The sequence below is a fragment of the Tenrec ecaudatus genome, chromosome 3 (assembly GCF_050624435.1).
Source record: "Tenrec ecaudatus isolate mTenEca1 chromosome 3, mTenEca1.hap1, whole genome shotgun sequence".
Classification (NCBI taxonomy): Eukaryota; Metazoa; Chordata; class Mammalia; order Afrosoricida; family Tenrecidae; genus Tenrec; species Tenrec ecaudatus.
Genome location: NC_134532.1, coordinates 122,042,974 through 122,056,946, shown reverse-complemented (window position 1 = coordinate 122,056,946; position 13,973 = coordinate 122,042,974). Strand labels below are relative to the sequence as shown.

The 13,973-nt window shown below is 38.3% G+C and overlaps 1 protein-coding gene across 2 annotated transcripts in view; it reads right to left on the bottom strand.

Annotated features, from left to right (window-relative positions):
• DNAJB14 (DnaJ heat shock protein family (Hsp40) member B14) overlaps positions 1 to 13,973 on the bottom strand; it is a 43,095-nt gene that overhangs the window by 25,163 nt on the left and 3,959 nt on the right. For both annotated transcript variants that reach the window (XM_075543990.1, XM_075543992.1), the window contains exon 2: positions 131 to 302. In XM_075543990.1, coding sequence (XP_075400105.1) covers positions 131 to 302 — 172 coding nt within the window. The remainder of the gene's footprint in view (positions 1 to 130; positions 303 to 13,973) is intronic.

Here is a 13,973-nt window from a genome sequence, read left to right as displayed (position 1 = left end):
ATGAAGCTGGAGACCAACAGAGTTCAGTTCCCCGATGTCTGTTGAATTTTAATTAAAACATTTCAAGTTGTTCCCACATAAAAACATTAGCATCAAGTATAGCTAACATGGAAATCACATTTATTCTTACCTGAGAACTCCATCTACTTGGTCTTTGGTGTAGCCTTTTGGACTTTCACCACTAGCAGACCTGCTGTCCTTCGTGCAATGAGTCTCGTTCTGAACACCGCATCCCGATGGGCCTCGGTAATGGGGGCCATTCCCAGCTGTGCTTCCGTTTTTCATGATTATCTCCAATAATGCTGTAGAAAGATATAAAAATATACTGTTATCTGTTGAAATCAGAGAACAAATGTACCATCTTGAGAAGAAGCTAATAAAGCATACAAATGCAGACGAAGGTAAGCAAATTCCCAACGGGGTCGTTTTAAATAGGAAGCATTAATATTTTCTTTAATAATTAAATCATTTTATTGGGGGCTTGTACAACTCTTATCACAATCCACACATACATCCATTGTGTCAAGCACTTGTGTACGTTTCCCACACCATTCTCAAAACATTTGCTTTCCACTTGAGCCCTTGGTATCAGCCCATTTTCCCCTCCCTCCCTGCTCCCCTATCCCCCATGAACCCTTGATAATTTATAAATTATTTTATCATAACCTTCACCATCCAACATCTCACCCACTTCTCTGCTGTCCGTCCCCCAGGGAGAAGGTTATATGTAGATTCTTGTAATCTGTTCCCCCTTTCTCACTAACCTTCCCTTCACCCTCCTGGCAAGCATTATTTTTTATGTATGTAATTGCTTATTGATCCATACATCACCATGTAGATTTTAATAAATTTAAATGGAAAGAAATTTGAAATGACTATCACTGAATTCCATCACTTGTCAATTTGTCATATTGGAGTGACTTGTGTGTTGCTTTGATGCTAGTAGCCAAGTCACTGATATTTCAAATGTCAGCAGGTTCATCCAAAGGGAACAGGTTCCAGCAGAGCCTCCAGACTAAGAACAGACAATGAAGGAATTGATTGCTCACTTCAGAGGTAATAGTCACTACAAGCCTTGTGCAATGGTATTGGCCATTTTGGATGAGAAAAGCATATGCTTTACAGTGCTGGGAATGACACAATCAACAGGAATGATGCTGCACTGTCAAAAAGGACATTGTAAAGTCAATACCGAAGTACAATGTTGACCGGATTTTATCTATCCTTCTTCATGGAAATCCAGTAAATATAACTATTATTCACATTACGGTATGCACCAACCACAAAAACTAGTGATAAAGAAGTTGAAATTTGATCAAGTGTACAAACAAGATGCATAGATAATTATTTGGAATGCAAAAGTTGGGAACAATGAGGTAAGAAAAGCAGTTGGAACATAAGGTTTTGGGGATAGACATGAAGCTGGAGATTGCATGATAGAATTTTGAAAAACCAATGACGTTCAACAATAGATGGACGTAGAATACACAAAATTCAAACTGACTGAATTTGAATTCAGTCTGGGGAAGACACAATGGAGAAGCTCAATATCACCAGTTAAAACCAGGCTAGGGGCTGACTATGGAACAGACCATCTCTGGTGCATAAGTTCAGCTTTAGGCTGAAAAAAATGAAAACAAGTCCATAAGAGCCAAATTACTATCGTGAGTCTATCCCACATGAATTTTGAGAACATCTCAAGATTGGATGTATTGGACACTAGTGATAGTTGACTTGTTAAGCTGTGGAAGAACCTCAAGAAATAATTCATGAAGAGTGCAAAAGACAGAAAAGAAAGGTCATTAAAAAGACAGAAAAAGAAGAAAAGATCCAAGTATATCTCAGAAGAGATTCTGAAACTTGCTCTGAACCATTAAGTAGCTAAAGCAAACAGAAGAAATGAAGTCAAAAAGCTGAACAGAAAATGTTAAAGGGCAGCTCCAGAAGACAAAGACAAATATTAAAATGAAATGTGCAAAGATCTAGAGTTAGAAAATCGAAAAGAACATGTTCAGCATATCTTAAACTGAAGGAAATCATGAAAAAATTCAAGCCTTTAGTTGTAATACTAAGAGATTCTATGGGTCAAATACTGAGTGATGCAGGAAACATAAAACGATTGAAAGAATATACAAAGTCACTATCAAAAAGATCTACCGTATATACTCGAATATAAGCCAACCCGAGTATAAGCCGAGGTACCTAATTATTACCTGGAAACCAGAAAAACTGATTGACTCGAGTATAAGTCCAGGGTGGAAAATGCAGAAGCTATTGGTGAGTTTCAATAATAAAAACAAATGAAAATAAAATTACTACAAATTGAGACACCAGTGGGGTAATGTATTTAAATATTTATTTTAAATAAAAAACATAAATAAAAGGACAAAAATCATTTAACATTAGTAAGCCAGCACAGTAAGTGGAAAATAGATTCAACAAATAAGGTATCAACAATGATGCCTTAAGAGTGCTAGTCCCTGAGCTCAATCAACAACCAAGCTAAAATGGAAAAAGCTAAAATCCTTCAAAACTGGATCCCTCATCATCATCCGTATCCCAATGCAGAGCTTCAGCTGGTGTGAGGTCATCACAGACGCTGTCCTCACTGAGATCTCCGTCATCACCATCACTGCTGTCATTTTCATACAAAGCACAGTCTTCACTGCCATCCACAGCTTTACTAATACTACATTTCTGGAAGGCACGTCGCACCATGTCTTCTGGAATGTCTTCCATGCATCTCGAACCCACTTTGCTATTAACTCTATGTCAGGCTTCATGAGATTTCCTCCTTTTGTTAGTCGGGCTTGACCGGATGACATCCATTCATGCCACATCCTCCACACATGGTCTTTAAAAGGCTTATTCAAAGACACACGTCATAGGACGGCTCTGATTAGTTAGATGTGAGTAAACAAACACTCAAAGCCCTGCAGTGTCAGCGGGGCTTTTAATGAACAGCAGAGAAACGGCAATCACTCGTGAGATAATGGACACTCGTCCCGTTACCTGGTGCAGGGGGCCGAGATGTTACATCTTGTTGGGGTAGCACTGACCCATGTATAAGCTGAACCACAGTTTTTCAGCACATTTTTTGTGCTGAAAAACTCGGCTTATACACAAGTATATACGGTAGTTGACAGTCCACCATTTCAGGAGGTAGCATATGAGCAAGAACCACTGGTGCTGAAAGAAGTAGTTCAAGCTGCACTGAAATCATCAGTCAAAACAACACTCCAAAAATTGATGGAATACCAACTGAAATGTTTCAACAAGCTGATGAAGTACTGGAAGCACTTGCAAGGAAATTTGGAAGCTAGTTAACTGGTCAACTGACTGGAAGAGGTCCATACTATGCCCATTCCAAAAAAAGGTGACACAACAGAATGCTCACATTATAGAACAGCATCATTGATCTCACATTCCAGCAAAATGTTGCTGAAGATCATTCAACAGCAGTTGCAGCAATATACTGACAATGAGCTGAAAGAGTTTCAGGCTGGACTCAGAAGAGGATGTGGAACAAGAAGTATCATTGCGAATGTCATATGGGTCTTGGCTGCAAGCGGAATATGGCAGAATGATGCTAACTTGTGTTTTACTGACTATATGGTAAGGCATTTGACTGTGCAGATCATAACCAACTATGAATAGCCTAGAGAAGAATGGCGATTCCAGAGCACTTCCCTGTGCTCATTCGGAACTTATACATGAAACCAAGAGGCAGCTGTTTGAACAGTACGAGGGGATACCGCATGAATTTAAATCAGCAAAGGCGTGTGACAGGGTTGTCGTCTCTCACCACACTTATTCAATCAGTATAGGTGCAGATCATCAGAGAAGCTGGATTACAGGAAGAAGAGTGTGGCATCAGGATTGGAGGAAGGCGATGAAGAACCTGTGATCTGTAGATACAAGCTTGCTTGCTGAAAGTACGAAGGACTGAAACACTTGTTGATAAAGGTCAAAGATTGCAGTCTTCAGTACATGTAAAGAACACACACACAAATCCTCACAACTGGACCAATAGGTGACATCAGGAGAAAAGGTTGAAGTTATCAAAGATTTGTGTCTCACTTAGATTCACAATCAATTCTCATGGAAGCAGTCATCAAGAGATCAAAAGACACATTACAGTAGGTAAATCTGCTGCACCAAGACCTCTTTAGAGTATTGGAAATAAAGGATATTACTTTGAGAACTACGATATGACTGACTCAAGCCATGGTATTTTCAATTGCCCCCTTTATGTGTGAAGTTGGACACTGAATTAGGAAAGCTGTAGAAGATTCGATGCATTTGAATTGTGGTGCCAGAGAAGAATACGGATCGTACCACGGACTGCTAAAAGGACAGACCAATCTGTCTTGGAAGAAGTATTGCCAGAGTGCTCCTTAAAGGCAAAGATGGCAAGACTTTGTCTTACTTACTTTGGACATGTTGTCAGGAGAGACCAATCCCAGGAGAGGGCATCATGCTCAGTAGCGGGACAGTGAAGGAGGGGATGGCCCTCTAGGAGCTGGATTGACACAGTGACTGCAACAATGGGCTTAAGCTTAAGAACAATTGTGAAGATGGTGTGCATAAGGTCACGATTGTCAGAATCCTCTGGACGGCACCTGTCAACAACTACTATCTAACCAAAACAGTTATTTGCAAATCATATGACTGCCTAGGCAAAAATATCAAAGAAGCTACAAATAAATTTAAGTGTAGGTTAAAAAGTATTGCTACCTTAGTGAGAAATTATTACTGATGTTCTTGTTAGGTGCCACCAACTTATAGCAACCTGGTTACAAAAGAACACTGACTGGCTGTACGCCATCCTCACAATCATTCTATCTGTCCTTCTACTTTACCAAACATGATGTCCTTTTCCATGGACTGGACCCTCCTGATAGCATGGCTAAAGCACATCACCTTAGCTCATCTGGGTCTTCTACTGTCTTACGCATGTCCTATGAGTTGGAAGCTACTCGGTGGCAAATACAACCAAAAGGAAACAGAAGTTAACATTTATGGTCGCTGTAAAAGCCTTTGCTAAGAGAAAAATCTATCAAGAAAAAAATATACAGCAATGAAAAATTTTCAAGTTATTTACATTTAAAAAGTTACTTATGTTAAAATCAAGAGACCAAATATAAGCATAGCAAAGCTACTTCAACTCAGAAAAAAATTATTAGCAATTTTGCTCAGCAAAGAAATATGTCACCTAGAAATGGAATATTACTTCAAGAATAACGGCAGTTTCAAGAAGATGGTGAAAAAAAGGCCTAATGCAAAAAATGCTGTTCTCACTATAATGATGTGAAAGGTTATCTGGTTAAGTCAGATAAGAAACAGATTGCTATGGAAGTAAACAAGATAATATTGATGCTAAAAAATTAGATATTTTGTTTAGAACATTTTCCTGAGCAAAGAAAACTTACATTATGGAAAAAACTGAATGAAAAGATAACTGAATTTTTCCATCAATGTCTTGATGTCCCCTTAGTTATCACAGTGTTTTTTTCCTGCCAAATTGGCAAATTTGATTCACTAAGTCATCTACAACTTAAATCAAATTGATTATACAAAATATTTTATCCAGATTTCCCTGCAACATCACACATGCGAAAAAGGCAGATTCCCACTCCCCACTCCTGAAAATCACAACAATATGCCACCATTGCATATTGCTCTCTTGGGCACAGAAACAAAAAGACAGAATGGATTTTGTGTTGTTGCTGTTGGTGGTTTTTCAAAAGGAAAGGAGTGTTAATTTCATGCATTAACAAATGCAGACAGATTTTGATGCACATGCGTTTAAATTTTTGCTCCTCATAAATTTCAGCAAACAAATGTTCAAAGAAAGGCACTCACTCAGAAAGCAATCTATTTAGTTATAAACTAAATATATTTAAGATATATTCAATTTTTAATGTAGTTCAGTCCTAATTTAAGGCAATCACAATGCTAATTTTGAGAGGAGTTCTGCATGGTCTGGGGTAGTGGTTCACAATTTGTAAATATGCAACATCTTCTAATGTTTCATAGTTTGAAATATGAAACATTTTTTAATATTATATACTTTTAAATACTAAACATTTTGCAATGTTGCGAACCAACTTTAAAAAATCAAACATTACTAGCGAGAAAGATTAGGGGAAAAAGAGAAAAAGAAAGATGATTAGGGCAGTAGCTTCCCAAATTTTCCCAAAATGGTACACACAGCAACTCACTAACAAGGTCAACACTTCGTAGGCAACATCTCAAAGTACTAGAAAGTGGAGGCAAATCACAAGCAGCTCCAGAATCTATGTGGGTATTAGCATTTAGCGGGCAGTCACAGGGCAGTAATGGGCATAAGCCAGGCCAGGGAACAGAAGAGTCACAAAATAACCATGAAGAGCCCTATATTTAGCCTATCAAGCAAAACTGAGAAGAGAGTGTTCAGAAGGAATTAATTTAGCTCACTTAACTAATGGGTAAATGCAAACATTGTCAAGAAAATTAACAGTGTAGATACTAAAACTCTCAAAATTGAATACGCTTAAACCTCCCTTCCAGAACAGTGATACGACAAGGAGAAATTGACGAGTATTAAAAGCCGAGGAGGGGGGCAAAAGCAATGGGGACGAGGGGAGGAGGACAAGAGAAGACCGGAATAACAGTTGGGAAGGAAAAGGAAGTAGGGAGATGGCACACTTTCTAATGTACACAAACGAGAAGATCCTCCTATATTTAGAACACTTAACTAAAATGAAATCACAAAAATGGAAAAGGAAAAATGTCAAAATACAATATACAGTTATCATATGAGAAAGATAACACAAATCTTTGAAGACAATGAACACATAAAGATCTACAAAGACAGATCAATACTATAACCAACTATTTCTAAACATGCTATAAAAACCTTAAGAATACATAATATGAAAGAATAGCATAAATCTGAATTTGAAAGACACAAAAAGTATTTATTCATAGAGGATAGAACTCAGAAAAGATTAAGAAATAAAAACTATTCACAAATAAGAAATGAGAATAATCAAAGAATAAGGATAAAAATGTGTTAAAGGAAAGAGATTAAGAGGATAATTTTTAATCTTTAATTAAATATAATTTGAGAGAGAGTGGAATACTGTAGATACATACAGAAGATCTAACAGGCATACAGTTGGAGCCCTGAAAAAAGAAAATCAAAGCATTAGTTGAATTTTTTTTCTGATACAAGAAAACCAATAGTTGAAATTAATAGTGAATGGGAAAAATCACATATTTAAGAATGCTGATGAATACCACCAAGATTATTTTTTAATAAAATTAATTATATAAATGACAGAGCCCTTCCTCTTTTTTGCTGCTCTACTTTCCCAAGCATGATGTCCTTCTCCAGGGACTGGTCTCTCCTGGCAACATGTCATAGGCAATTACTGCATCTCAACTGCCAAGCAACTGGCATAGCCAAGTTGACACAAAACTTTAACTATCAGAGGTTCCAAAAGCATTACATGAACTTGATCAGTTAGTTCCAATAAATGATCTTTCCGTTAGTTTTTTAATAAGTTTGGAACGGTAATAGCCATGGAAGAGTGTTGGAATAACCAATATGATCAAAGAGCAAGGTCCAGTCAAAACAGCAGCTTCCAAGATCTGCCGGGTCAGTTAAATTCTAAACAGAGAGGTGCTCAGAAGGTTATGGCGACTGTACTTTTGGAACTTCAAAGGGGTAACTGATAGATTTTCTGAAAGAACATGAAACAATCATCATATGGGCTTATTAAGAAGATGTTTTAAGAAAATTAAAACCTGCATTGGTGAGGAAAATGGAAGGAAAACTGCACTGAGGAATTTGTTTCTATCACAATGCACCTGCTCATTCCGCAAGGGATGTCCTAGCGTTTTATACGAAATCTTACTCTACACAACCTACAACACTGAGTTTGACCCTCCATATCAGGGGTCATCAAACTTTTTAAACAGGGGGCCAGTTCACTGTCCCTCAGATCTGTTGGAGGGTCGGACTATAGTTAAAAAACAAACAAACAAAAACTATGAACAAATTCCTATGCACCTATCTTACTTTGAATTAAAAAAACAAACAGGGCAAAAACACCCGGCAGGTGAGATAAATGCCTTCAGCGGGCCAGTTTGAGGACGCCTGCTCCAGACTTTTTATTCCCTAAATGTCAAAGAAAATTAAAAAGAGAATCACTTTTCATCCATCCAGGATGGACGCCAACACTCCCGTTTTGATATGGTATAAATCAAGAGTATGGACATTTATAGACTTATATGGAGTATATATAAACAATAACTTCGTAATTTAATATTTTTGTTTAGTAAAGTTTCTATGATTTTGGTAGCAATATATTTTGATTTACCCTCACATGTACAGATCTGCTTATATATCAGATATCAAAGCAAACATACTTGAAATGAATATAAACGTTGCCATAGACCAGTGGTTCTCACACTTCCTAATGCTGCAACCCTTTGACAGTTTCTCATGCTGTGGTGACCCCCCAACCATAAAATTATTTCCATGGCTACTTCATAACTGTAATTTTGCTACTGTTATAAATCAGGCAACTCCTGTGAAAGGGTCAAATCTTCAAAGGGGTCACGACCCACAGGATGAGAACCACTGTTATAAACAGTATTGTGTACCCCCAAAATACATGTCAACTTGGCTCGGACAAGTTTTTCAGTATTAGTGGTTACTTTCCATTGTGATCTGATCTCATTATCCTATGTATTGTAAATCCTAACTTTTATGATATGAGACAGAATCAGAAGCAAATGTATTAATGAGGCAGGATACAAAGTATAGGATCAGCTTGTATCCTGAGTCAATTTATTTTGAGATATAAAAGAGATTAAACAAGGAAGCAGAGATCAGTGGGACTTCAGTATCATCCAGAAAGAAAAGTCGGGAGTGACGCATTTCTTTTGGATCTAGTGCCCCTGCCTCCTTAACTCAGGGCAAGATTGATACCAAGATACATGGAGATTCTGAAGTGATCTCAGATTCACAGATGCAAAAAGGAGACAAGGGCCTCCTCCCATAGGCAACAGAGAAAAAAAAGACTTCCTCTAGAACCAATGCCCTGAATTAATACTTTTAGTTTAAGTTGTGAAAAAATAAATTTAAATCCATCTACTTGTTGTACATTTGTTAAATCTGTGTTGTATATATGTTGTAGCAGCACTGAATAACTCAGAATTATATATGCTCACACAGAAACATACATAATATGCATACTCTAGCTTCCATAGTTTCATAATAAAAAGGTAAGCTTTTAAATTGGGCACCATAACATTCATTACCCACTCCCCAAGTTGCGTGTGTAAGTAGAACTCACTTCACTCCCATGGCGCCGCATTCTGTTGCAGTTAGCTAGCGCGGCTGGTAACAAACACCACAAATGGATGGCATCAATTTCTTCTCTCCCAGCTTGTGGGGCTAGATGTCTATGTAGAGCACCAGCTACAGGGAAAGGCTTTCTCTCTGTTGATTCGGAGTTTAAGAAGGCCTCCTTTTCAGCATGTCAGTCAAGAACCCTTGTGTCATGGTTATCAAGCTTTCCCTGGGTCTAAAAGGTTCCTGCACCAGTTGCAAAGTACACACCCTGCTCCAGGTCCTTCCTTCTTGGTGATAGTAGGTCCTTCTTCTCTGTTTGCTTCTCTCTGGTAAGTTCTAAAACTGGGACCTGACTAAATATACTGCATTCTAATAATTGACTGTCTGGTCACATCATGGAGGATCACTATATTTACATAACTGCCAAATTATATCACTACATAACTCCAAACCACTGAGAACCATGGCACAAAGTGTCACATTTGGGGGAGGCACAATTCAATCCAAGACAGAAGTTAGCTGGAGGAGTTAGGGAGCTAGAGGCAGAACTAAGGGTTGTCCCTCTACATTCCAAAGCCTCCCTCCACCCTCTTTAACGCTGGAGGGCAAGCACACATTCAAGTCTTTGAGACAGGAAGTCCGTAAACCTGGGTGAGCCCCCATCTAGGCCAGGTGGGCTTAATTCAGCCAATGGGGTCAAACAGAACCATCGACCATGCCTCCCAAGAGGGAGGGCCTGAAAAGTCGGAAGCTTTTCTCTCTGGCTCTGTCCCAGCCACTGCCACACAGTTCAGCTCCACTGGGTCCCACCACAGGATCTGGCCATGGCCTCTGTCTGGCTTGTATCCTATTTACTGGAACACCTGAAAGTGCTTCTACTCTTTGTAAAACTCACTTGGATCACAAAGCAGGCTTGGGTGTGAATTCTTTCTGGTGCAAAGTCAAGGAATGGAGGTTTTTCTCCCACGAGAGAGAAACCCAACAAGGATCATTATGCCAACTGCAACATGAATCCATCTTTCCATAATGTACATAACTGGGGAAACTGGAAAAAGCTGAAGTTTTATGTGCTAATTTCCTTATTTGATGGTCATGTAAGGGTGTCTTTGTCTTAGAAAATATACACTGAATTACTGAGGGTTGACAGGGCATTACTTCTACAACTCACTCTTAAGTGGATCTAAAAACATATCATACAAAGCCAAGTCTGTGTGTATAAAGAGAAGGGGCGCGAGAACGGAGAAAAGCAAGTAAGAAGTAAACAGATAATGCATCAAATAATAGTAAAATTATAATAAATAGGATCCGGAGTATACGTGAAGGCTGAACTACTGTGACTTTTCTGTAATTTTAAATTCTTTAAAAAATAGAAATGAGAATGAGCGAAGCACATGCAAAAAAGATGTCACTATTTTCAATAATGGTAACACCGAGGCCATGAAGTGTAACAGCACTGGTAATATTACTCTGGGACTGTCATGTGTACAATGGGGCACAAAGAACATAAATGATATGGCACAGTCATTTCTCGTGCCCCTGGGAACAAGAATTCCTACTGTGGAAGTATGAAGACACACGTGTAAGCTGGACATTTTGTGGTAAAAACCTTGTAATACTTAATTACAATTAGGAGTAACAAAAAGTCATAGGCTGTTTTTTTCTTCGTTTGTTTTAAAATCAGCTATTTCCTACTTGTATACACTGAAAAGGCCCAGAAACAATGAACCAATCTAGTAGGTGCAGCACCTCTGCCTGAATTTTATTCTGAAATGTCACTTTCCATAAAAACAAAAAAGGGGGGAGGTGGATAACAGGTATTTCAGTTACTAGGAAGAACATTTTATATTTAGTATTTACATATGGCCACAGTCTAAGTTACACCACGTACAAGTTATCTGTACCAAGTTCCCCTCCATTCTTAGCAAAGATGCTCATTTTCGCAAGGTTTTGGTTATCTTCTGTGGTGATAGCTGGGTGTCGGCTATGCTTAAAGTAAGATCGTATTACTGTTCTAGATTTCAACTGTTATGATACTGAACTTTTGCTTCTTCACAAGTTAGTATCTAGGAACTCTAACAATAACTGTGAGTGTACATGATCACACTAAACACTCTTGGCTCTGAAATTAAAACGTGTGGACAAGGCTCATTATTCAGACTCATCATTTCAAAAATGGGAGGTTGTTTGCAGTAACAATGACAAGGTCCTTTATTCCTTGACCTGCTAACAGCATGGTTGGCAGTTCAAAGTCATCAGCTGCTCCATGGAGAAAGAGGAGGCGTTCTGATTCCATACAGATTCATAGCCCTGGGAAGTGTGGGTGGCTGGAAGTTGGGATGGACCAAAGGGCCGAGATTTGGGGGGCACACACACAATCACTAAAGGAGCCTGTTGGCACTGTAGGACAGGTGTTGGGCTGCTGGGCTCTTTCTTTTTCTTTACTGTCCTTCCTTTCTTACCTCTTTGAGAATCAATGCCACAGAAGGTAATATGATTCGGCTTACATGCTTCCAGAATTTAGAACACATTGGCTTTCTCTAATCTATTAAATGCTTAGCTATCACACAAGATCTCATTTCTAATAATGTATAGTATTAAAACATTAGTTGGGTGGCACAACATATTTATATGCCAGAATATATTTACTTTTGGTTTTATAATTATGCCATCTCATTATATGCATTCTTCTTCCAGGCAGACTGTTTTCTTTGGGGCTGCATGGTGATATGCATTTAATTTAGTCTGAGCACATTTCACATCAAGGATCAGTGAAAAGTTAACACGTTTATGGACAATCCAAAAGTGAAGAACTCTGATCTTTTACTTCAAAAATTTTTCAAAATGAGATGGATTCTAGTTTATAAGCAATTATTTTACATTCAAATAGGTAAAAATGACTGAAAAAGAACAAATATGATACTGTAAACCCCAAAACAACTCATTTTTTTACATAGTAAAAATGCAGGATATTCTCACATTATTTAAGTTAATAAAAATACCCTCAAAATAACTGAAGATTACAGACAGGCAATCTAAGATTATGAAAAGGGAGAATGATATTAGTTGAGTCACCATAATGTCCACTGCTACCTGCTATCTCTCATGGGATGCAAACTCCATGAATACATGGACGGTCTAATTGCCCCCTCAACCTCTACCCCCTAGAGTGCCTGGCACTCAGTATTGCATGCTTGGTAATTACCAAGTCCTATACTCATCAGTCGGCACTCCAGATCGCATATTCCACATTTGTTGGGTAAATAAATACCCATTTTAAGGGTAAGGGTTTCAAAACATTTGTAGAAAAATTCCATCATCTTTTCCTTCCATTTGTCCATGAACTTTGGAAACCCCCCGGAACATGAGGAAACTAGCACTCAGGAAGATTAAGTTATATATCATGTATAATGTTATATAGTCCAGGTCAGATAACTATGAAGTTAAGATTCAAACCTAATTTCAGTACACATTTTTCAACTATGATGCCTAAAATAATCTATTAACTGAAAGTTGTTTAACTTGGTGCTATAGAAATAATTATTGTGGATTTAATTTGTAGTTATCACTAAATTTTAATTGAGTCAGCAAAGATGGAATTATCTTAAAAGAAATATTTGCATAATGTTTCAGAAGTATAATGACAGAACAGTTTAAGAGCTCATCTGCTTGGATGGCTGACAGCACCTCCCTCGTTTATTTCTTCACCTCTTCTACGTCATCAAATCACTGTCCTTTCATGTCCCTCCTCATTCTCGGAAACAAAAAGAGGTCACATGGAATGAAGTCAGGCGAGTAAAGTGTGTGGACACAGAGACGCACGCTGTTTTTTGCCAAAAACTGGCGCAGTGAGATGTCTACGTGAGCAGGTGCATTGTCGTGGTGGCAAAATGAGTCTTCTGTCTGCCACAAATCAGGCTTTTTTGTCGCAGTTATGTAATCTTTTCAGAACCTCTACATAGAAAGCTTGATTAATGGTTTGACCTGGTAGAACACACTCCAAATGCTCTACAAGTCCTCATTTTCATCCCTTTGGTAAGCTGCCAGCATTCCACAATGAGGTTTGTCATCAACTGACACTTCACCTTTTTGAAACGAGAATACCACTCGTACACTTGAGTTTTTCCTTATACGCTATGTTCCATATCACAACAGTTTCTGCAGCACTTTTCCCTGACCAGGAAACAAAAATTCACAGCCACACGCTGTTCTCTTAAATCGGTCATCACAAAAACAAGGTTGAAACCAAATTGCTTTTATGAAAAAATACACTGTGACCGGAGAGAACCTTCCCAGGTGACCCACTAGCTGCACTAAGTCAGAGGAAACTACTTGATGCTTGCCTAGTGTGGGGTGGGGTGGAATGGGTACTACGAAAGCTCCACTTCACCCAGCACAGTTTCTTTTTTGGGTACCCCCTCATGACATTTATATAAAAATAGACTTTTGTTATATTTATGAAGAGAAGTGGGGCGACGTTATTAACTAGACATGTACCTCTCAAAGGGGAAAAAATCAAAAGGAGACTTTTAATTTCTAATGTCTCTGTGTGTGTGTGGGTAGGCGCATTTTGAATTCTCAATGGTTGATATTTTTTGGAAGTGGACCTCCAGGTCTTTCTTCCAAG